This window comes from Anthonomus grandis, chromosome 9 (genome assembly GCF_022605725.1).
Source record: "Anthonomus grandis grandis chromosome 9, icAntGran1.3, whole genome shotgun sequence".
Classification (NCBI taxonomy): domain Eukaryota; kingdom Metazoa; phylum Arthropoda; class Insecta; order Coleoptera; family Curculionidae; genus Anthonomus; species Anthonomus grandis.
In genome coordinates, this window is record NC_065554.1 from 19,235,410 (window position 1) to 19,262,158 (window position 26,749).

Consider the following 26,749-nt stretch of genomic DNA (forward strand, 5'->3'; position numbering starts at 1 on the left):
CGAGCAGGAACTTCCTGCTGGTGATTTTCCGTTTTTTAACATGGCAACACCGACTAGTCATCTGTCAGTCAGGCGTCGTGCGCGTTACGTCACACGTCAAATCAAACAACATTTCAAAAGTGTTTTGATTTGAAATGTTTGGTTGATTTTTTAAAATTTAAATTGAAATTTTTAGTTAAGGCTTTGCTTGACTATGTCTTTACCTATCGAAGGTTGGTACTTCACGTTTTATCCTTGTTTTAAAACAATTGTTCCTGTGCGAAACTCGTAGATTCACATAAAAAAAGTTAAAATACTGAGAAGGGTTTATAAGATGCCATTGCAACTATTATTTTTTGAATTTAATAACTTTTAAAGCACACATTTAGGGATTTATAGCACTCTTGTTAAGTGTAAATGCAATCAGGACCTTTTAGGCTTTTACTAATGTATTTTTTGCACTTCTAAATAACATCTTTTTGACTGCTTCATGAAAGTTTTAAATAATTGTTATAAGGACCTAATATTTTAGAATTCCATGAAGAGGAGCATGATGAGCTTTCTCAAGAAGTTTCGGAGCTCACAGTTGAAACGATTACAGAAGAAGAACTAGAAGCAGAGTTTCCTCATGAGGAGCTTGCAATGGATCTTGAGACTATAGAAAGTGAAAATGGTAAAACATTTACAACAACCTTACATCTTCAACATAATAACACTTAAATTGTAGATCATGAGGGTTTGGTGGAACATGAAGAGGAGGTGTTCAATACTGAAGAAGTTGAGCATATTGAGCCGGAAGAAGTTGAGATTCAAACTGAAAGTGAGGTTGTGAATCAGCAAGTCGAAGAATCCAATAAAATTGTGAGTAAGGAGGGTGGTCTTGTGCCCCCTTTAAGGTTACTTAATATTGCCCCAAAACCTGATGGTGTACCTGTGGCACTGAAATCTGTTAGGGGGCAACCGGTGATTTTAATGCCAGGTAAGGCGAACTTCTAAAATTAAAAGGATGTTTTATTTAAATATGAATAAAGGTCTTACAGTATTGGATAAAATTATACAATATTAAAAAACAAAAAATATTAAAATACCTTCACCAATACCCTAAAAAAGAATGTTTTTTATTTTATTAGCAGAAAATACATGGCACCATTTATCAAGCGGGTTAGGAAGTGAGGGAAGACTTGTTTTTACAAATGAACAACCTAGGACTTAAGAACAAAGAAAACTTAGTAAACCCATTACAAGAAAAAAAACATTTACTTTGATTTCAGAAAGTAAACTTTATGTTTTCTTTTACAAACGTTTTTTGGTAGACCCAATAAGTTATTCAGTAGTAAAGCATTCATTAAATAGAATTGTTTGGTATCCTAAATATTTAAGGACTCTAAAAATAATATTATATAATACTGCTTTAAGAAAAAATTAGATAATATGTACCCTTTGCCTACAAATATTTTGTTTTACAGAAAGCAGGTTTTACACATCTACAGGGTGGCATTTACTAAATTTTTGTTTAAATTTTGAAAAGCTTAAAATATACATACCAGAGGAGTTGTTTTTTTAAATTTAAAATGTTTCACAAGTCATAATTTATTTATGTATTTAAAAGGTCTGCAAAAAAGTTATAAAAACTTTTTTACAGAAATTATATTTATTGAATAAATATAAAAATATAAATAAAAGTACAAAATATGTGTATTGAATTACAATATTAAAAATGAAACACATTTTTACATCAGTACTCGTGATGAATCTGATTATGTCACTTTTTCTAATCTCAGGGCGAGGTGCAAAACTTTAACGAATATTTGCTACCATGATTATATTTCAAATTTAGACCGATTACTGTGTACTGACCCTAAGAGCTTTTGGTATCACCTTAACAGTAGGAAGGCAGTAAATAAAATTCCAAATTCAATGTATTATGGTGATAATGAATTTTCTGGTTGCGAACAGATAGCGGAGGGTTTTGCCCAGTTTTTTTCAACTGTCTACAATACTAATATAAATAAAAATAACAATTATTATATGGGTCAACAGGTGGGAGAAAATATTACAGTTCCTAATCCCCAACTGTCTGTTGGTTTAATTTTTGATAAAATTTTAAAATTAAAGGCCAAAGTTAGTTCAGGTCCTGATGGGATACCAAACTATTTTTTACAAACATGTGTCTGTACTGTTTCTCGCCCTCTATTCTTCTTTTTTCAGAAATCCCTTGGCTCAGGACTCTTTCCGTCATTATGGAAGCATAGTTTTGTGGTACCAATATATAAATCAGATGATAATGACCAAATAGGCAACTATAGGGGCGTTTGCATCTAGTCGGCAATTCCAAAACTGTTGGATAGTCTTATCTATGACCAAATTTATTTCTATTGCAAGGAGCTGTTGCTCAATCAGCAGCATGGGTTTAGTTCGGGCAGATCTATGATCACTAACTTGTTGATCTATCAGCAGGATCTGTTGGATGCCTTGGAGAGGGGATATCAGATGGATGTGATTTATACAGACTTCTCCAGGGCTTTTGATAGAGTCGATCACAGAATCTTGCGGGAGAAACTTATAGTATTTGTTTTCTCCAATCATATAGTTGTCTGGTTCACAAGCTTCTTGTCAGGCCGGACTCAGCAGGTTAGATTGGGTAGTGCTAGATCCAGCAATATCAATGTATTTTCTGGTGTACCTCAGGGTGGACACTGCTCACCATTGCTCTTTAACATTTTCATTAATGATATAGCTACATGTTTTGAAAATAGTGCCTTTTTATTGTTTGCAGATGACCTGAAATTTTATAGTAGTAATCCAGACTCCCAAAGACCAAATTTTGTTACAGAATGACCTGAATAGGCTAAATGATTGGTGTGTCAACAATATCTTATTCTTAAACATAAAGAAATGTAATTATATTAGTTTTCACAAAAGAAGTAAAAAAGTTGTAACATTATACAATATAGAGGGAAGCCTTGTTCAGTATTCTGATACAATCAAGGATCTTGGCATTTATTTTGACGATCATTTAAATTTTAATATACACATAAGTAATATAGTGGTTAGGTCCTCCAGGGTTCTGGGTTTTGTTCTGCGTAACTGTAGAGAGCTATCAGTCGAGACCTGTAAGAGAGTGTACATGTCTTTGGTGGTTTCTTTATTAGAGTATGGCTCAATGATATGGTCCCCCTATTACATGAACAGCTGTCTGGCCCTTGAAAGATCATGTTTATGATGATGCACGGGAAGTGCTGGCTATGACAACATTGAGAGAAAGACGTATTTGTGGTGATTTAACCTTTGTATTTAAGCTTCTTAATGGTCTGATTGTATGCCCCGACCTTCTCGGTAGAATTAGCTTCAATGTCCTCACAAGACTCTTGAGACGAAACCGACTATTTGCTTTGCCTTTTCACAGTACCAACTATGCCACTCACTCCCCTATAAAAAGAACCTTAAATATTATCAACCATGAGGATTTGAAGTTGTGGGCATTGGCTTGTCTAGTTTTAGGAATCAAATTAGAGAGATTGTGTAACCTCTTCTGTTGATTTTATGTTGGTTTTCCTGTAAAAACATATTTGTATTTTAGCTATTTTAAGTTATGGTTAGGTGTAACTATTGAACTTTGTAATATTATTTTTTTTGTAATGGGGTTGATCCCGTTTATTAAATAAATAAATAAATAAATAAACATTTATTTCATTTTTGATAATTCTCTAAAGTTGTGAATAATTGGTGACAGCACTTCTCAGTAATTCTTTGAGATACTGGTTATTTAATACTGATTGGTGTTGAGATTTCACAAATCTTCAAGTGGAATAAATTGATTTACATAAGAACTTTGTTCCTGATATTGCAATAATTTGACAAGCCAATGTTTTTAAGATACTTCGATTTATTTAGATACTTCGATTCTGGTACAAATTTCCAAAATAAACAACTAATAATAATAATAATCAAAATTCGACTTATATTTTAATTGTAGAGCTTGATCTTCTTTATCTCTATTAATGCCAGTTCTCGAGATGCTTTTTGGGTTATAATTATAATGAAAATAGAAAACTCACCTTGAATTATGTCAATATTCCTTTTGGCTTTTTTATATACTTGTTAAGTTTTCCTTGTTGAATATTGGAACAATTTTTTTTAATTTGAGGAAAATGACAACATTGAACACAAAATGTATTATTTTTAATGCCTTTTTAAAAAAGGTAGCAATTTAAGAAAGGAAGAAAGAAATTGGCTATATTACGTAAGACAAAATCTTTTGTACAAGCATTAGAAAAATTAAAAAATTACAAGTTTGGAAACTAAATATATGCTGTGAGAGATTACATATTATTTCCCTAGCAATTGTAAATTCAGTGTTTGCAAATGTTCCAGGACATCTTATAACCACTTGTCATTGTTTAATTTAGAATAAGTGATTTATTTTGTTTTCTTAGAAATGCAGTTATAGGATCAAACAAATCTACAAAAATTAAACATTGTAGCTAAATAACCAACCAACAATGCAAAAGAGGTCAATGTCATTTGGTCAGTTTTTCAAGTCAAGTTTTTCATCCTTTAATTCTTCAAAGAAATTTTTGAATTGTCCATGATTTTTTGCATTGGTGCTAATGTAATTTACAATGTGCAACATTGTTTTCATAACATCATGTTAAAAATTTTGTAACAAGATATTGATCATTGTTCAGTTGTGTGTCTCGAGATGGGAATTTGCGAAACAACTTTGTGCAATGCTGCATTATTTGGATCTAAAACTTTAAATATATTTTTCAAGTTTTTTTCATGTATGTATTCATATAATGTACCAGTATTTTCCTTGGTATCACTCATTGGTGGTGGTTTAACCTGTCTACCGAGTCTTAAAGCTTGATCTTTGATCTATTTTTTTATGTATTTTTCCTACAATTGTGGTTTATCTCATCTTATTATATAGTTACTGGATGGGTTTTATTTTATTATTGTAATTTTAATTGTAATACTTTTTTTCTATATTTTGACTTGTGTAAGAGTTTGTTGTTTTTTTTGGCATGAATAAAAAAATTAAATAAATTTAATAAAGTCTTCCTCTTCATACAGGCGTTTGGCAGAGGCAATAGCAAAACTGGATTGAGCCACCTTATTAGCTTAATTGCTAAAAGTTATCAAAGTTTACCGTTGTTTATTTAAATTTGATTTTAAAGAAGCAAAATTTATCTGATCTTAATTTGGAATGTGGTAGATACTGATTAGAAAACTAATGATGATTGGTTTCATAATGTCGACGTAAATTACATACTACAAAATCCAGATTACAAATTGTATCTAAAGCAAAAGTGATAAAAGCTGTTTCCACTAGAGTACAATGTCAACTGTTCATTGCAGTGACAGTTTACAAATTGTAAATCGGTTTGGATTTAGACGATTATGCCAATGTTTATGTTCATTCGCGCAGTTTTTGATGAGTCATCATTTTTAACTTGGACAGAAATTAAATTTGTTATAACATTGCACATAGTCTTTCATTTAATTTACATGTAGTCATTAAAAAGATCTGAAGAAGAAGCCTGAAAAAAAATAAAAGAAGGCGAATTTTATTTTTTCAAGCCCTTTGGCACTATTTTTTTTAGTTCCCAATCTCTTGAACAAAGAATCAATTTTACTTTGATCCAGATTCAATTGACCTAAAAAAACTGATAAATCCTTAAAAAAAACTTTACTTTAACTAGGAATAATTTAAAATGGCTTGAATTATTTGAAATTATATTGCCAACTTCCTGGAAGAAATAAGAAAGGGTAATTTAAAACTTCTTTCAGATAAATATGCCTGAATAATTTTTAAAAGCCTTACTTTTATTGTTTTGTATGTTTTTAGATAGAACAGTTTTAAGAATTAATTTGGGTATTTTTGTATATGCCATGACATAAATAGGTACTATTGATAAATAGTTATTTTTTCATGTTACGTCGTTTACCTCAAATACAAATATTTGCATTTAAAGTTTACAATTTTTAAAAAAAAAAATTATGCTTTGACCCTTAGGTAGAATTATAAACGAATGATAACTTTTAGCAAACTTAAATAAAAAAAAACCTTAAATACTACATTTAAAGGGATTATGAAAGAAGTTTCAGAGGGGACAACCTATCAGAGAAAATGAATGTTTGTTGTTACCACTTATTGATCATATTTTTTATACTAAAATGATCTGCCAGGATGCATTTTCAGGTTTAAACTCATATTACAGAAATATTTAACTATTGTTATAATTTTATCCAATACTGTATCTAGTAATATGGCCTAAAAGTGCCTCATTTTTAATATGAAGCTGACCAAATCTGTTAATTTTGAATTCCTTCCACTTTTCTAAGAAAATTATGGTATCGACTTACCCACCTTGTAATAAAAAGAAACTGTTGTTTTCTTAGGCGCATCTGGTCCTCAGACAATTAAACTGGTAAATCCCCAAGGGGAAGAAATCAACTTAAGCAATTTAACTATTAGGCAACCAATAACTGTTAAGCAACCGAACACATTAAAACCCGCATCACCAGCCAAACCAAAAAGCATATATAATGCAAACAAAAAAATCATCAATAGAAAACAGAAAGTAGTAACTTTAAATAAAGGATCTCAGCAATTTATGCTGGTTCAAAAAGCGGGGTCAAAAACAGAACAATTGCAACAGATCAAGGTGATTCAAACAGCTTCGGGACCCACAATAACAAAAACCATGACTCTACAACAGGCCCAAGAGTTGGGCCTAATATCCGCCAACACAAAACTGGTTCAGAGTACCCCATCTGCCGGGGGTGCAAAAAGAACAGTTTTATTAAACCAGAAGGGGATTAAGTTGGCACCGCAAGGGACCACCACAACCACTAGTGGGCTTAAAACGGTGTCTTTGTCACAAATAAAACCGGGACCAGCAAAGATATTACCGGCAACAGCGGGTGCTGCTACCAAAATAGGGCCACAAAGGATTATTTTAAAGGGTCCTGGTGGTACGATAAACCAGTTGCCGACCGGACAGTTGATTCAGATGACTGGTCCTCAGGGGTTGGCCAATGGACAAATACACACAATAAATGTACCTGGAAAAGGAGTAAGTTAAATTTATATTATACATATTTTTTTGATAAAAAGTTCTATAGTAGAGCCAAAGAGCAATTTTAGTACTAAATTCAGGGCCATATCTGGATTATTTTTCTTTGTTATTTATATAGTACCTGGGTACTTTGGTTTAATTCGCAGTGGTGTAGACTTAGAATATTGAAAGACTAGAACCAGGAAACAACCACTTTGTTTGAGTTCAACATGTGCTGATGGGAAAGGGAATGTTTTGTTTACAAAAATTGTCACCGATTCTCTATTATCAAGTTTACACACATTTTCCCAAGAGGAAATTTTACTATACTATATATTAACCCATATAATAATTGAATTTAATTTATTTGTGTTGGATTTTGAATTAAAAATAAAAATAGGTATAACCTATTCTATAAGAGCAAAAATAACATCTTGAAATAAAAAAAAAAAAAAATTATTCCTAAAAAATTTGGAATGGCAACACCATAAGTAAAAGCTTAGTGACGCGCCAAATGTCATCTTATCAAATGGATTTCTATTTTACATTCGACATTTGTGAAGTTCTGTGTTTTTCGTTTGAAAAAGGTTTTGATTTGAGTGTTTTTGTGAACTTTTACGATGTCAAAAAAACTTGTGGCATTTGTGCCGCACCATGGGTAAATACCGATACTGTCATAACATCATATCGAGAGAGAACCGTCATCATACACGTAGAATAGGGATCATACAAATAAACCTAAATAAAAACTTGAATATGAACTTAGTGTGTCTGAAGTATGAGAATCTTTATATTTTTAAATTCAAATACTAAATAAATTTTTTGAAAATACTTATCTATTAATAGGCTATAAATAATGAAAAACTCGAGTTTTGTCCATGTTTTTATTAACAGGACTCCATGGTTTTTTTGTTGTCTTAGCAGAAAAATGGAGTATTAAAATATTAAAAATTTGTATCTTAAAACAAGAGTTATTAAGAAATCTATTATAATTATAAAATATTTAATTTCCATAGAAATTCTTTTTATTAGATAGGTACCTTTACTCTAATGAAGGACGTTAAGAAAAACGCATAAAGAGTTCATAAACGGTAATATTGTTTATATTTAAAGCATATTCTATTATTAATACATATTTTTCATATAAATATTTTTTGATGACGTCAGTGGTAAAGATTCCCTGTGTCGGTAGCATCAACAATGCGATCGAGCGGCATTGCAATGTTGTTGCGCTTTTCTCTAATATACTTTATCTACATTTATTTAGCTCTGAATATTGACTTCTTTAAAGAGTATCTTATATTATATTGTTTTGTACCTATAAGTGACAAATTTTTATGCTATTATAAAATATTTTTTTATTATTAAATATTTTTATATTTCTACATAAGCATTTGGCATCATTGCATCAGAGATATTGCAAGCTATGGCCATTTTATCAATTACATATTGTTCCTTACGATCGCTTTTGTTCACGAGCGTTAAGGGTTCTGACTTTACTCTGTCCCCCTTAGAGTCTACATTTTTCTTAATCAAGATTTTCTGTCAATTTTCGTCGGGTGGTATAGAGTGTTCATTACTATGATACAATATTTGTCTAAGAGGTGGTAAAATATTTTTACACCATTGTTTAAAGACTTAAGCTCTCTTCAGTTTTCTTTGCTTGAAATGGAAGCAAGCCGTTTTCCACAAATACAGCATTCGAACCAATATGTAAGATGTTGAGTCGATTTTTTAGTTCTGTAGATAGGCCATTTAAGTACATACATAAATACGGGATAGTATTGCCTCGCGATTTCATAATTTCGTCGGTCCATGCATTTGGGGTGGACCCGGATGACATTACCTGAATGAAACCTGTATTAATGCATGTTTCATCGTACATTTTGTTCCAGAAAAAAAAACGGTTAATTTGAACACACTGTTTTGAAAAAATCGAAGTCAAGTTCAGTTGAGCTCAATAAAAGGATAGTGTTCAATAAAAAAATGAAAAATAGAAAATTTTTCCGCCATCCTAAACATCAAATAAACCTTAATTTTCCTATTAACCCTTTCTAGGTGCAATACATAAAATTTGTGGCCAGTACAACTCCAGAAGCCACTAAAAACACCGTCGCCATCGCGAAATCTGTAAAAAGTGCCATTACTTCTACGGTAACCACCAACGTCCAAGATATCAAGGTACTTCCAGCTGATATTATTTAATTAATTGAAAACCAAAAATTTCTAATTTTCAGCCAATAACTACAAACAAAATTTTCGGCAAAACCATAGTTAAACCGGTTGCTGCTTCTGCCGTGCCTAAACCAACGCAACTGATGATTATTCCTGCAAATATGCAAGTGGGTATTAATTTAAACCTTTTATTACTATTTAAAATAATAAATTTAACCATATATGTACCTAATTTATTAATTTCAATAAAAATGTATAATTTTTATAGTTTAAGTAATATAGTTGTAAGTAATTTTTGCTAGTGTCCAATGCCTTGGATATTTGTAAATATGAACCTAACATTTTATTTTTCCTATTCGTTTATGTTGGTTTTCCTAAAGTCTTACAAATTTTTGTTGTTGGAATAGTTAATAAACTTATTTTTATTTTATGACCATTTAGCTTCAAAAGGTGCCAATTATGAAACAAGCAACCGCAATACAACCTAAGCCGGTCATCAATACACCTGTTGTGATAGCCAAAACAGTCGTAACCGAATCAAAACCAGATGGTAAGTTAGCGTAAATTAGTTTTTCAGCATCCAATACGAATATAATCTTTTAAATTGAAGTGTATTACTTATTTCAAAAAATATTCTAAATAATAAAAACTTTAAATGATTAACTGCAGAGATTTTAACATAAGCAAACTTTTTTTAAATGAACTGCTTTAGCTCTTTGACGCATTATAAGTAAACCTTCATAACTAAATAAATTTCTATTTTAAACTAGAATAACACAATTTGGATAATCAGTTAATAAGTTTATGCGTGACATTAATGCGAATTAGAGCAAAAACGCATTGGCATGTGTTTACACAAAAGTTTTAAGAAGAGGTTTTAACGTTGATATTAACCAGCTGTTTTTTATTGCCAACCTAATTTATTTTTAAGGTAAAATAAGAATCTTGCAGTCTCCCTCCACTTATTTATTAAACATTTAGTGATTTAAAATTCCCTACATGTTTCAAAGGCAGTGGTGTCCATCATCAGGGGGTAAAAGGTTTAAAATTGGTATTAGACATACGCTCCAGGGTTTGATTCCATATTAAAAAACCCTCTATTTATTATTATTGTTTTTATGATATTTATTTATTTTTTTTTTAATTTTGTTTATTTACATTATGTTGTTGACAAGCTGCATAATCTATTTTTATTCAAAAATTTTTTCTCCGTCTTGGTTTTTAAATTTTTGTTAGTTGCTCATTACATCGAGATCATCCACATATTTAAAACGTTTTAAAATAATGCGAATTACGAACGCTATAACGGTTTATGGGTGTTTATACATGCGTTTTATTTTAATTCGCATTTCGCTAATGCGCATTTACTATTGCGTGTAAACATGGTAAGTAATATAAATTAACTTGGGAAACCGATAAAGCTGACTATGGGTCTCAATGGAATGAATTTATAAATTTTTGGCAAGCAATATAATTTTCAAAAAATACCTTTACTACATTTTAGTTTTTTTTCTCCTTTTTTAACAGCTGATGACAGAATAGGTTTATCTAAGATTTTGTTCATTTTATGCTGTATAGTACTGTAGGATCTTTATTTAGTTAATTTTAAATAACTTTAAATAATTATTATAACTTAACTTTTTTTTAAAGATAGTCAAGTATAGTATATGCCTTACCCCTAAGAAAAGCGTCAACTTTCATATTTGCCTCCTCCCCATAGTATATTCAATTCAAAAATTCAAATTCAAAACGTTTATTTGCCAATATCAAAAATTACAACAGTTCTACTTATGATGTAAGTGAAGTTAGCAAATAGGAATGCATCTCGATTATAAAAACCGTTTCTCAAAAGTACCTCTGCAAGAGGCACTTTTAAGTGATACATCCTCAAGAAAAAGCAACAAAAAAGGAAACGAAATAGCAAGAAAACTAAAAAAAAAACCCTACTAATATTTCGATACTTTGATAGTGAGAGCTTAAAAAAAATTAAAAAAAAATACAATTTATTTATATTTAAGTACACAGGGCAGGGGTAGGCAGGAAACACATCCAATATATATGAATATAATAATATGATACAGGTATATCTTGTTAAATGCGAAACGAAAATGTAAGTGAAGACTCGACCCAGTACAGCTACATGAATATGACACAACCTGAATGAAAAGAGACTGGAAAAAAGTCCTATTGACATTCATTTCAATACATATTTAATCATTAGGCATCATACTGTGACTGCATAAGCATATTTCTTATGTACTTCTTATACTTATAAAGAGAATAATCTTTAACACAATGAGGCAAATTGTTCCACAAATGAACTGCAACGTAACTAAATGATTTTTGAAAAGCTGCTGTTGTATGCTGAGGAACCCTAAAAATATTAAACCGTCTGGTATTATGGTTGTGTTCATGCACATTGAAAAGTTTTCTTAGATATGGTGGGTTTCCCGACTTTAAAATTCTGTATATGAAAGAGTACATGTGATATTTGCGTCTATTTGACATTGAAAGAATAAAATGATTGTTAAGATATGGGGTAATATGACTTCTGTAGCAAATATTAAAGGAAAAACGCATACAGGAATTCTGCACTTTTTGAATAGAAGATGAGACTGCCGAAGTAATTGCATTATTGTAGATTACATCACCATAATCAAACAATGATAATATTAAAGAGTTTACAAGAGAGCACAAAAAATACTTGGTTACACTCGGTAAGTGACGCTTTAGATTATTTAATGTATGACGCTTTAGATAATTTAAAGCGCATATAAACAGTGGCAATTTTTTTGTTTATGTGGGCTGAAAAAGACAAAGTATTATCAAAAATAATACCCACATTCTTTGCTTCATTAACCACCGGTACTACTGTACTGTCTATTTTAACCACAAAGTCTTGAGAAATATATTCTATGTTATTTCTATTGGATCTTAGAAATAAGAGACACGATTTTGAAGGGTTTAGTTTAAAATTATGATCCTTAGCATATATATGTAAATTATTTAAGTCGGAATTAAATTGTGTTTGTGAGTGTCGTAAGGAGTTTAATGAGAACGATGTAATCTGAGAATCATCTGCGTATTGTTGTAGTTTTGAATAAGATTTAAAATTTTTCATATCAGCAACGTATAATGAGAATAATAAGGGCCCTAATAGAGATCCCTGAGGTACCCCAGTGGTAACAGGAATAAATTCAGATTTTGAGTATAAGGGATGAGAATCAATCTCCACGCATTGAAACCTGCTGGTCAGGTAGGATCTCAGCAAGGCAATAGAAGTATTAGACAAACCAAAGAAATTTAATTTAGCTAGCAGCATATCATGATTTAGAGTGTCAAATGCCTTACTAAAGTCTAGCAAACATACGGCTGTTACTTGTTTTTGTTGTTCATAGTGCCTGGTATCATTCATATCCGTATATATCCGATATTATCCTATATTATTTTTCTTAAAGTTCCTATACATTTTGAATATTGCTATTTGTTTATGTTATCTTGGTTTTATTCAGTTCAGCCCGGAAAAACTCGCATGTACTTATGCCAATCCAGGTTCTGAGGTTTTTTAGTTATAAGATTTTTCTTCTACCTACAATTCAACTACAATCTTCAACTACAATTCGTTCTCCTAGTACTTTTCCTTATAAGCCAGTTATATGGGTTTTGATCTGATAAAAGTGTGCTCCTTTTTTCAGGGTATTCTTTTTATATACTTTTTCCATTGCTATAGTAACATTGCCATTTAAATTAATCAATAAAATATTGCTTAAAACTAAGCAAACAGATCAAAACAAACTATAAATTCAATTGTGTTAAAAAGAGTAATAAAAATTAGGGATTTCGGAGGATTAATACACTGAAGCAATAAAAAATGTCGCTTGTTAGTGCTTTAGTAGTTGAATCCAATATAAGTCACTATTTAGTGGTATAAAAGTTAAGAAATCGAGACTTTTGTTTACAAAATAAGACAGCTTTCCTATAACCTAAAGCTATACCTACTTTAACTCTCATAAATTTGATTACCTTGAAAAAAACATAAATATCTTGTCTGCTTATTTGGAATAGCCACAGTTTCAATTTATATCTAACTCATCTTTCATAAACAAAATCCTTCAGGTTATCAGGTAAAGCATTAAAAAATCTTGGCGTAAAATAGTTTTTGCATTTGTGCACAGTTTTTCTTAATTTGCTTCTTTGTACAGTAAATCAGTTGAAAATAGTTTTGTTCTATTCAAATTATTTTTTAAATTAATTGTTAAAACCCATTTTTGAATTACTTTGAGGTTTCTTAAGTAATTTTGCATTACAGCTCTTCAATTTCCATTCCATAGCTTATATAAGAATGAACCAACGAATAATATACGCCTTTAAGTTGTGCACAGGTCATAAAAGATATTAAGAATGAAAAACGTGATATCAATTATCTGATTTTGGATATCGTGTATTATTAATAATTATACCAACGTAAATGCTAATCTATTACTATACGGAGCTATTTAATACTATTCGTTTTGCGATTATACGTTTTTAGAAGTTTTAAATAATTGAAATTCCGGAAAACCACCCGAGTCCGATGTAAAGGGAACATATTTTGTTTTACTCTGGTTTAATGGTAGATTATTCATTTGAAACCAATTAAATATGCTGTTATTAAGATCCAATTTAGCCAACTTTTTTAAATGAGACCAAGTTTCCAGGGCAAAAAATGGATGTATCCTTGCAAAACTAACAACACTTCTCCGCCAATATAAGTAGGTCATTCATGTATATAGTAAACAAGATCGGTCCCAAAACAGTACCTGAGGTACTTCACACGTGACTGCCCTGACACTGCCCTTCAATTTGACGTACTGTAGCCAATCCTTCAAATAGCTTTGAAATAAATTGCATACACTACTCCTAATACCAATATAGTTTAATTTTTTATAAGTGTTTTAAGACAGACCTTTGCTAAGTCAACAAATATGCAAAGGATGAATATTTTTATCCAAAGAGTCATATAGTTGATCGGTAAGGGCAGCTATAGTACATCTTCGATTTTGTTTATGAGAAATAACATTTTGATTGACTAATATGCAACCACTCTAAACTTAATTAATTTCCCAAAATTTTTTAAAATATTTGAAATTAGGAAGAAGAGTGAAAACACACCGTGTGAAATCTATGGTGAAATTAAGTGAATTGAACTGTGACACAAATAGTTCACCCTTGAAGGAGTTTATGTTGAGGAATAAAGTAGAATTATGCCAAAAAAATATTCTTTTAATACTCCCGAGATTTATATTCATCCATGGGTTCTTTATGCATTTTCATCGTGTTTACATTAATTATGGTAAATGGGAAATATAGAAGCTACGCCCTCAATTCAAGTAATAATATGGGATTGATTTTATGGGTATTAATTGAAAAAAAAAACGACTCGTTAACAAATATGAAGAAATAATTAATTTCTTATAATGAACTGTTGAATTTAATTTTTTTAAATAACATTTTATCGATTTTCATATTAAAAAAAAAATAAAAATCTCTGCATTAAGTAAGTACCCTACAGTAACGAAAAATTACTCAATCAATTATCTCTATATATTTGAATTGAGGGATATTGGCCTATAATTAAATAATTCACTTTTAGATTTGGCTTTTGTGTGGTGGTTTAATTTTTCCAATTATTTATTTATTAGGTAAATCGACAATTCGAAAACTTATATTTATTAAATAGTGGAGTCCATTTTTTATTCCATGAGATACTTCTTTCAGTGATTCTGATCGAATACCGTCTGGTCCTGCACTTTTTTTTAAATTTCAGTTGGCTAATTATACTCTTAACCTCTTCTTTGTTTTTTTTTAAATGCATCTCTTACACATCAAATGCTGTCTTGATATGATATCCCTTTGATTTCCCTTTGAGGCAGAAGAATGATTTGAGGGTGATATAGCATCTACGGAGAGCTTCTGATTATTCTTTAAAAAAATTAATATGTTTTATGGTTAATATGTTATTTATTTACTTGTTATAAGGATCAACAGCTACAAGGCCACTTACAGATACTAACTCAATATACCCTTAAAAGTACTGAAATAAATGATAAAAGGAAATGCAAAAATGAGCAAACACACTAATAAAATACAATAAATACCCAACACATCACTGATCAGTTCATTTCTGTTTCAGTTTACTTAGTATAATTTTTTTAAATTGATTCAGACTAGTTCATTTAATGTCAATATAGGAAGCATATAAGTTAAAATACTCACAAAGTTTATAAACGAGAGAATTTTTATAAAGGCTGGTTCGTGGATAAGCCAGATAAAATACAAGTAGATAAAAAATAATACTAATGAACTAAGAATCTCAGAAAAATCTATTTTGTTTTTTAGTATCTTGAGGGGTACAAAAATATTCTAATTCTTCTCTTAATCAGAGTCCATCAAAAACCTGTAACAAAAGACCATTATCACAGCTTCTCTGGGGATATATACTACATTTCCTAAAATACATGCGATTCACAAACCTCCTCTGAACCATTGTCACCCAGATACTGTACTGGGGGGACCAAATAATGGACCCATATTCCAAGATTGGCAAAATTAAGCTATCAAAATATTTTTGTACTTCAGATAAAATGTCTTTAGAAAATGGAAGAGTCGGGTCAAAAATTACTCCTAGATCTCTCTGCTGGGGTACTCTTTGAAGTTGTTCACCATTTAAGGTGTAATTAAAAATTATAGGATTAATACCTACTTAGGGTGAAGCACACCAATTTAAATGGATAATGGATATTAAACACATAGTGGCTTTTTAACAATGGCCAATATGCATTTATTAAACTGATTCCTTATAATATTCTTGAGAATCTAGCCGCAATCAGAGATAGCAAGGATTTTAGTGAGTAATAATGTAGATGGTTAATTTTGACCGTAATTTTTTATAATTCAATTATTTATAATAAGTTTTACTATGGCTTTAAAATTTTTTTACAGTAATTTGCCACATCATGAGCTTTGTTCTAATCTTCACAAATTTGAATTATGGTGCAAGACCATAATTCATGGTCACGCGTGGTCCTAAATGCTAAAAAATGCAAATAAATTCAATTTACCAGGAGTTTTAGTCCACCATTTCATCAGTACCATATACCACCTAATGACTTCACTTATTGAGAAGGTATCAGAGATACGTGATCTTGAAGTGCTTTTTGATTGCAGACTAACTTTTTCAAAAAATATTGAAAACCTGTGTAATAAAGCTTACAAAATGTGGGGTTTTATTAAGAGGCACATTCATGATTTCAGCAGTATTGATTCCATCAAACTACTGTATTTTCATTGGTTTGCAGTCAACTTGAGTCGAATTCATGTATATGGTCACCTTATTATGCTAAATATATAATGTGTCTAGAAAAAGTTCAACGTAAATGTATAAGATACATTGCTTACAAGCTTAATATTCCTTGTATTGATATTAATTACAATAAAATGTATAGATTGCTGAACATTCAAAAGTTGGAGACTCGACGTAAAAACTGCGATATTGTCACAACATACAAGATTCTTAACAATGTAATACAGTCTCCTGAGTTGTTGTGTCAGCTTAATTTGAATGTTCCTCCTACTACAGAGCTCAGAAAGACTAGATTATTCTACCTTGATCAACATCGTACACTGTATGGTGAAAACTGTGCAATAGGTAGAATGATGATTAACTCAAATAGTGTCAGTATAGATTTGTTTCATTGTTCTCTGAGTTCACTTCAACGAATTTTAAAATCTGCTTAAGTGCAATATAATTTTATATATTGACTTTGCTTAAAGTGTGTCTTCTTTTCTATTGTAGTTACTCTGTTTAAAATTATCGTTGTCCTTATATTTTATTTTATTTTATGGATATTACCTGTTATCTGTTATTTATACTAGATATTTAATGATAGTACTAATACTTCAAGTGCTTTATTGCGATATAAAATCTTATTTTATTGAATATTTTATATACTATATTTATTTTGTAAATTGGTTAATTACCGTAATATATACTGAACTGAACATTTCTTATAGTATCGTCTATTGATCTACCTCCAGCGAGTACACCTCCGCCACTAGACACGACAATCACAGCCTCCTCGCCGCCACCCGGTGGCGCCAACGAGAACTCGCCCAACCAGAACGCGATGCGCCCACGGAAACCGTGCAACTGCACCCGATCGCAATGTCTTAAGTTGTATTGCGACTGTTTCGCCAACGGGGAGTTTTGTTACCTGTGCAATTGCGTAAATTGTTTCAATAATTTGGAGAACGAGGAGACGCGCAATTTGGCGATCAAGGCGTGTTTGTACCGGAACCCGGATGCCTTTCGGTGAGTTACTAGGACGTGAAAGTAAATTTGTTTTATCTGTTTGAAATTGTTTTATCTGTTTAAAATTCTTGTTAAATATATACATGGATTAATAAGTCCTGGGACTAACCAAGTGATGGCGCCACTATTGGTAAATTAATATCATTTTTATAGTGCTAACCTTCAAACAATATGGGTTAAAATTTCATGACATTTCGACCATTAGATTCTGAGTTACAGTGGTTTGAGTGACTGCTAAAAAGTTGAAAGAACTTCGTGTGATAAAACATTGCTTTTGGGATACAAAAATACCGTGCAAGCTTAGCAATGACCTGAAAAATGTTATCCGGACTCTGCACCATTGAAAACCACAGTTTGTTGTGGGGTATGCCGATCTCAAACGCGGTCGTACAGACCAGAAATGATTATGAATTCTCCAGTCGTCCAAATGAGGAAGTCATGATGAATATAGTCGAAAAATAAAATTGCGTGAGATAGCTGACGTCCTGAAGATATTTTATTTGTGTCGCGTTCGCTCAGAAAGGAACAAAAACAACAACGCTTTGACAATTCAGAGTTTGGAGCTACTCAAGCTAGATGAAAAATATTTTTTATGTGGGTATGTAACATGTATCTACCATTATACACCTGACTTAATTTAAACAAAACCGATCGACAGTGGATCAAGATATTCACTATTAGGCAGCTGATGGAGGAGTATTGGGAATATATCAGAACATTAATTGACAACTATTTATAGAGCATAATTGGATGCATGTATGTGCATCTATCTATGCATTGTCTGATGTCATGTATCTAAAAGTTTTCTGGATAAATGTTAATTTTAATTATGTTTCTTAAAGTAAGTCCAACATATTGAATTTGCCCTGAAGATGCAAATATATTTTGCGAAACGTCGGCAAGTTTAAATACGATTGGATTTTTATTTTATTAATCCCTATTATCTGATGCACATACGCATGTATCCATGTATTGTCTGATATTCTGTACCTAAAAGTTTTCTAGATAATGTTCATTTTAATTATGTTTTTTGACTTAAGTCCAACATATTGAATTCGCCCTGATGATGCAAATATGTTTTGCGAACCGTCGGCAAGTTTAAATAGGATTGGACTTTTATTTTATTGATCCCTAAACTCATTAATTATACAAACAGTATTTTATTTTATTTGAATAATGCATTTTTTGATAATGTAAGACCGTGAGGCGAAAATTAGTTTCAATTTCATAGAAAATTTCTTAAGTCGAAATAACTGTAATGTATAAAAATTGCACTGCAATCAGCCATGAAATGTATTTAGTAGATAAAAAGGGTGAAGTTCATATTATGCAGTTTTCTCCCAAATATGGTATTTAGTTTGTTTTAAATTAATTGTACTTAGTAAGGTAGTATTTTTTAATTGCATTACTCTCCTCTTAGTAAAGTTGTTTTGTTGATTTAAACATCTAAATTTTGATAATGTCTATTTAGGTCTTAAATTCCTTTTCATTTGAATAATATAAAATTTACATAAAACAGCATTTGGAATAATAGGACAACAACATTATACTTTTCATCAACTTTAAGTTATATTTTCTTTATAAACATGACTCTATCCATACAGTCTAGAAAAATTTACAATATGCGCATAATACACCCGTACTTTTAGAAACTGTAGATAATTTTTATTTAGGTGTTTCAGATTTAAGCAATATGCACTGTGAATTAAAGAAAAAAAAATTTAACACTCTGGATCTCTATAACACAGCTTTTAATTTCTTTTCTAAATTTGTAAAGTACCTAAATGCTTTTGGATCGGCTTTTATAAAAAAATTAATCTAATCTTATAATATCCCTCAATATTCTTGATTCCCATTGAGGATTCTTAGATTAGAGGACTAGTTTCATGGTTTCTTATAACAAAAGTTAGGTTTAATTTTAAATTTAAGCGCGTGTAAGTGCCCTACTAAAAAACTACGATGCCATTGGAACCGTGTATTTACTTATTAAAAAGATACTTTGTGTTAGGAATTTGTAATAAAAAGTGGTATTTTTAGGATTTTTGTTCTGAAACTCTGTATCGCAATAAAAACCATTTTTATTTAATGGGTTCAACTTTTAACATTTTTATTTTTAAAAAATGCTTAATAGTAAGTACAAGTTTTTAGTTTATTCCCTATGACTGGTCATAAGTGATTGTGATTAGAGCAAGTAATAAAGAATACCTAATTCTATTTTCTAAAGGCGCATTTTAAGAATGTATTTAATTTAAAAAAAAAATTAAAGTTGATCAAAAAAAGAAGTTTTTCCAGGGTTTGTTACAACACTTCGCGAACACACTGTAGATCTATTTTTAGTATCCTGAGGATCCAAATACATTTCGCAAAATCCGAACAATTTTAGACATCATATGTAGAGTTTTTGCTTACGTCATTATTTTTTATTATTACCTCTTTTTGCTCTTCATTAAATTTTGTTTTATGAGTTTTTTTTGATTTTCTTACAGACCGAAAATCGGCAAAGCAAAAGATCCGGACGGAGACGTCTTGAGAAAACACACGAAAGGTTGTAATTGCAAACGATCCGGCTGCTTAAAAAACTACTGCGAATGTTACGAGGCGAAGATCGCGTGTTCGAGCAACTGTAAATGTTACGGATGTCGGAACGTCGAGGATCCCATCGATAACATTTACGAGAATAGTAAACCGCCGAGGATATCGGACGAGGAACTGGCTCAAACGGTTTATAGGAAAATTTTGCCCAATTATGTTGAGATGACGCCTTCGTTACCCGTTCAGAAGCTGAAGAAAAATAGCTCAAGGTAAGACATTATGATTTTGTTTTAATTGAAGGGTTTAATGGAAAAATAGGAATTTGTTCCAAAATGTGATGCTTATTATAATATGAGCTTTCGTCATCTATTGAAGATTTTTCTGAAGTACTGGTCAGTTTAAGAACTTGTTTTGTGGAAGTCTTTAACGGATGTAAGTAACGGGATCCCTTAATAATTTGCAAATGCATTTAAAAAAATGTAACATACGTCTATGCCTTTATTGTGACGCCTATATACAGGGTGTCTATAGGGTGTTAAATTTAAAAAATAAAAATCGATTTATTTAATTTTTTTAACATTTTGCGACATACCACTTTGAAAATTGGTACCTAGGGGTTTTTTGGTATGAGAAACTCGAAAATGGGAAAATGGAAATCTTTTCTCCATACTGCACTATTGATGGTGTAAAATGGCCATAGCTTGCAAGTCTGGTTTTTATTTTTTGTTTGTTACCAAGATATTTCGTGTTTTAGTCTTAAATGCCCCACCGGAATTTAAAAAAAAATTATTAGCTTTAGTAATGAAATTCAGTCAGTAATTAGTGTAAAGAATTTCAGTGAGAATTTGCTAGTGCGAAAATAAATAAGGTGTTTTAAACTTGTAAGTAAAAATTAAACTTCTAATTCGTTAAAATGGCTGGAAGATGTGGATATGTTAGTGGAAATGACGGATATGTTATTAGTTTTTGGATGTTGTGTCTGATGTGAAATCTTTTATTTGCCACTATTTACATGATACTTTTTACGTCTTAAACTATATCTATTTACAAAAATGGCAAAAAGGAGGTTAAAAACAATTTTAAAAAGATACAGGTTTAACCCCCTGTGTAAAGTAAATTACAAAACTCAAAAAGAAAAAAAAACAAAATAATAAGTCTAAATTATCTATAAATATACATATTTACAAAATAATACCATATTATCTATATTACTCATAACACAATCCTATACTATTCCACACACACGCCATACACATATATGTACAAAACTAGAGAGACTTCTCTATTTGCCAACTCCAATTTTTTGTATTTGAAATAATATTAATATTTGTTAAGCAGTGTATACCGGAGTTGACAATAATTCTATTATCAACAATTCATTTTTGTAGCTCATGTTTACATTTATTTAAAGAATGTTTTTAACATTGCTAAAAAATTACTGCGACAGAATTAAAGAGACTCATTTTGTATTTAGTTTCGCTGAAGTCGCGATTAGTTTAATTTCTGTTTATTAGTTTGAGAATATCATTAGCAATGCCTCGTGGTAAACATTATTTTATAGACCTAAAAGAAAAAATTATAGAAGCCTATAACTCAGGTCGCTCACAAAAATTAATAAAAGAGCAATTCAACGTCAGTAAACAAATGGTTTCCAGAACAATAAAAAATTATCAGCTCCGTGGAAGAGTGACAAACTTTAAAAGAGGTGGCCGCAAGAGAAAAACCTCAGTACTGCTGGACAGGAGAATTAAACGACTAAGTCAGAATAATCCGCGTCTATCTTCAACACAGATTTTGGCTGAATTCGAGGCGCCTGGGGTTTCATCCAGGACTGTGCAGCGGCGATTAGTGGAGGCGGGGCTTCCTGGAAGGAGACCAGCAAAAAAACCCCATCTATCAAAAAAAAATGTAGCTGCTAGAATGTTATTTGCAACACGTCACCGTTACTGGACAGCTAAGGACTGGAATAAGGTTTTGTTTAGTGACGAGTCTAAATATAATATTTTTGGAAGTGATGGAGCGCAGTTCGTACATCGCCCAGCAAACAAAAGGCTTGATCCAAAATATGTTTCTGGTACTGTGAAGCACGGAGGTGGCAATTTAATGGTTTGGGGTTGTTTTTCGGGTTATGGAATGGGTCCTATCCACAAAATTGAGGGCACTATGGATAGATTTATGTATCGGACTATACTGGAAAATGTAATGTTGCCTTACGCCGAATGGGAAATGCCGCTAAGATTCACGTTCCAACACGATAACGACCCCAAACATACGGCCAAACTTGTGAAGGAATGGTTTTTGGCTAACAAAATTCAAGTTTTAAAATGGCCACCGCAATCGCCGGACTTGAACCCAATTGAAAATCTTTGGGAGATTATAGAGAAAAAGATTCGCACTAAAAACATCGGGAATCGTGCTCAATTATTTGAAGAAATCGAGAATGCCTGGAAATCAATGGATCCGGCTGTAATTTCGAATCTCATTGGATCGATGCCGAATAGATGTGAAAAAGTTATCCAGAATAAAGGGCACTGGACAAAGTATTAGGTTAGTTTCATTAGTATAGGGTACAAATGTACTTAAGGATAAGTCTCTCTAATTTTGTCGCACAGAATTTTTTGAATTTTTTTATTTTTCCTAATAAATCTTGAGAAATGTTTTTTTTTTTAATTTATTTTAGTGCCTTTTTAAACTACTTCAAAACATAACATCCTTCAGCACAAAAAGAGGAATTTAATCATTTTTATCTTACATAAAAGACGTAAGTATAGTCGAGTCTCTCTAATTTTGTCCGATACTGTATATTGACATTACTAGTGTAATAACAACTACTATAGCAACACAATAACGCTCAGTGCCAAATGAATGCGATAAAAATTTAATAGGGAAACATTTTATTCTTGTAAAAATTTCTTATAAAAAGACTTAAATCCGCCTAATGATAATTTTTTTAATCTTTCAGGAATTTGGTTATATACGATATATATATTAAATGAAAAAGATCGTTCGTAAAAAGACGTTGTGTGTAGCGGCGGAGAGATTAATCCTCTATGCCTTAAATTTAGGGAATTCACATCCGTTCGGAATCGAATTTTGTTTGTCAAATACGAGGGACAATTAGAATGAATTACCGAATGAAACAAACTTGCAGCATGTAACTTCCTTCGACATTCCATAGAGAGGCATTTGGTTTCACGCAGTTTGTAGCTTACCGGTTCGCGGCGACGAATACCGTATATAAATCGTAAACGATATTTTTGAACCCGTTGTATTCGGTCTTTGTCTGTTTGATCCAAGCATGGCCCATACACTACGTCAGCAAAATTAAAATGACTCAGCACTAGTGCGTCACATAAGTTTATTTTTTGTGATATTGAAAGTAAATGCCTAAATGGAAACAACCTTTTTAAATTTGCATAGCCTAATTGAATACATTTACTTACATGCTGTTTGTATCGAAGGTTGGTGTCAATATAAAGCCCCAAATTACGAGAACAATCAGAATGCGGAAGTTGTTCCGCAGAAGCCATTAAAATTATATGGGCAAATTATATGTTGCTATTGAGAGACGCCTTAGCGAAACCGGCAGTGTTACTCCTACAGTATGATAAGAACGAGGAACGAATTTTGGAAAGAATTCATAAATATTCTACATTAAGCACCAGACGCTTAGGTTTAGAAGTAGGAGCATCTAAGAATGTGGTTCAAAGAACAAGAGCTTTTGCCTACGAATTTTGAACAACGTTTGGGCTTTTGTAAATTTGTCAATGAAAACAGACAACAACAACAATTTAAATTTTGCTAAGCAAGTTTTATTTACAGATGAAGCATGCTTCACGAGAAGTGATGTAACTAATTTTTATAAGGAACATATTTACGCTAATGAGCATCCCAATGCCACTAAAGTAACTCATTTGCAACATTAGTTTAGGGTCAATGTGTGGGCGGGAATGATTGGCAATTTTATAATCGGTCCTGTAATTTTACCACCAAGGCTAACTGGTGTGAATCATTTAGAACATTTACAAAATACGTTGCCAGATTTATTAGAAGAATTTGCCATTACAACTTCGGCAAGGCACGTGGTTCATGCATGATGGTGCTCCATCACAGTTTACTTTAAATGTTTGGAATTATTTGTATCAACAATACCCAAATAGATGGATTGGAAGAGGAAATGACGCGCCTGTAAACTGGCCACCACGCTCACCGGACTTGATTCCATTAGATTCTTTTCTGTAGGGGTCTTTAAAAACGATGGTGTATTCTAGAGCAATTAATACAGAACAAGAGAAGGATTCTAAATGAAGCCAACATACTGAAGAACGATGAGAAGTTGAGGTCATTTTGAACAATTGTTAAAAGTTTACACTAATTAAAATTACTTTAAATAAATTATTGTTTTTCATTAAATTAAAAAAAAATTTCCTGCAAAGTACGTTAAAAGTAACAACACAAAAATGTCATTCTAATTTTTATTATTCCGGTGCGGCATCAAAGACTCAAACTCGAAATATCTTGGCAACGGTTAATTTTAGCGCTCTTATTATTAATAAAAAGTTATGGTCATTGTACAGTATCAACAGTGCATTATGGAGCGAATATGCCCATTTCGAGTTTCTCATATCAAAAAAGCTGTATTGTATATCGCAAATCGTTAAAAAAAATTAAATAAAATCGATTTTTATTTTTTAAATTTAACACCCTATAACTAAGAAACGAAACAACTTTGGACTAGGGTAAGTTGCTTTAAATCAGCTTATTTTCATCTCAGAAATAATAGGTCCTAGGATTTTTTTTTTACAGACCTTTTAGAGACAGCCTGTATGAAAACATTTGTATATTTGGATTTAAAAGATTTACAACTTTACCACCTCTTGGTTCTTTACAACCAAAGAACTTTATTTGGGACACTTCTTGCTGAGTGCATTCGCAAATTATTAAGGTCACCTTTATTTACAGTATACACGTCTGGCTAACTTAGGTCTTGAGTGCTGAAATCAACATATAAACTTGCAATAACACAAGTTAAAAGAAGAACTACTTACTACAACTCTTTAACTTAAATGCGAAAATACTTCGATATTTTGGCACCCAAAGAAAGAAATTGGTCAGTGGCGTATAAATATTGTGTTTGTATCCAAAGAACGTTACCTACAACAGTGTCAATAACATTAATTTTATTAAAGAAAACAACCTTTAACGTACATAACCGACGAGGTGATCGAGGCAACGTGCCAATGTCTCCTGACCATTTCCACCGATGCCGATTCGAACCTGCAAGACGAAGAACTGACGAAAAAACAAATCATCGAAGAATTCGGGGGTTGTTTAGACGAAATCATACATTGTTCGATTGGTAAAAGGGGTTGTAGTAGCTAAAATTAATTAAAGTATTATAGACTTTTATTTTAAAAAAAGAGAAGTGTTCGTATAAAAATTATTTATTGCATTGGTTTAATTTCGAGTCAAAAAGTGTGTAAATTTTTTTAAACCGTTCGATTTTTTTCGGGTGTTGTTTTTATTTTATTTTTACTGTGGAACAGTTGCCCATAGGTATTTAATACTGTTATACGTTTAATATTATTTTTATTATGTACATGTGGATATATTGTGAATCGTAATATAAGTTATATTATTATTAAGTGTTTTTTTTTTACTTAAAAAAACATACAGATTAGGTACTGGACAGGATGTCGCACACTCGTAAATTGGGGCAAAGTTGCATAATTTATTTTTTAAAACCAACTATACTGATTTTAGTTTTAATTTAAAAGCAGATGAGTTTCATTAGAGTGGTAAGTCCATTCGCCTTGAAGTTATTGAGTAGTTTTTCAGGATAAAATTAAAAAAAATACATGAGGGATGACGGCACACTAACTACACATAACTTAAAACCTTTACCATTTTTATACCCTTTGGTTTTCTTGGTGCCTTGCCCTGAAGAAGCCAATAAGCAGAAACGTGCCGGTCCACGGAATTCACCTATGCTTTGTTATTCCACGTTTCTTCGTAAAATTAGTAAAGTGTTTAAGAGAGTGATGTATTTCAGACTGGTTCGCTTTTTTGTACATTTGATTTTACAATTCAAGCAAGAAGAAATGAACTACTCGAGAGATCATCAACCAGGATTAAGGCTAGTTTAAGGAAGGTATAACATCTTTGAATGAGTAACCACAGGCATGCTTTTTGATTTATTAAAGGGTTGCGATAGCGTCGACCATGGCTTTAATTTTGCGATAAGTCTGAGCCTAATGGAATAAAAGAGTTTGATAATGTGTACTAATTACCCTGTTGCACTACGAACTGTGTATGATATGTTATGATATGTCTATGTGTATGAGATATATTTTTAAGTGAAATGTTACCTTATAATAATTGCATTTATAATAAAGAACTAAGTACGTAGAACAAATCCCTGCACAAAAAATTGCTGGAAGCAAATTTTTTATAAACAGACTCCACACGTAACTAAGTTTTTATGTTGTTCTGTTCTTAAGTAATTTTTTACAATTTCCAAGGTTCCAGCTAGACTTAATTAATTTTCAATTTGATTCTAGGCCTCTGCAGCTAAATTCTAGTTTTTCTTAATACACTATATTATAAAAATCAGATCTTACATTAATTAGATTGAGCATTAATAATTCGG

General features: G+C 31.4%; 1 protein-coding gene across 2 annotated transcripts; it reads left to right on the top strand.

Moving 5' to 3' along the window:
- The first annotated feature begins 74 nt into the window (after nucleotides 1–74).
- LOC126740515 (protein lin-54 homolog) lies at nucleotides 75–25,741 on the top strand. 2 transcript variants are annotated; one of them, XM_050446582.1, is made up of 10 exons: nucleotides 75–212; nucleotides 512–652; nucleotides 707–958; nucleotides 6,385–7,061; nucleotides 9,102–9,224; nucleotides 9,281–9,385; nucleotides 9,660–9,768; nucleotides 17,271–17,568; nucleotides 20,055–20,369; nucleotides 25,290–25,741. In XM_050446582.1, the coding sequence occupies exons 1-10, from the start codon at nucleotides 194–196 to the stop codon at nucleotides 25,480–25,482; spliced, it is 2,232 nt and encodes a 743-aa protein (XP_050302539.1). In that variant the 5' UTR covers nucleotides 75–193; the 3' UTR covers nucleotides 25,483–25,741. The 2 variants fall into 2 exon arrangements, with proteins under 2 accessions (XP_050302539.1, XP_050302540.1); XM_050446583.1 differs by having other exon boundaries at nucleotides 17,295–17,568.
- Nucleotides 25,742–26,749: the final 1,008 nt, after the last annotated feature.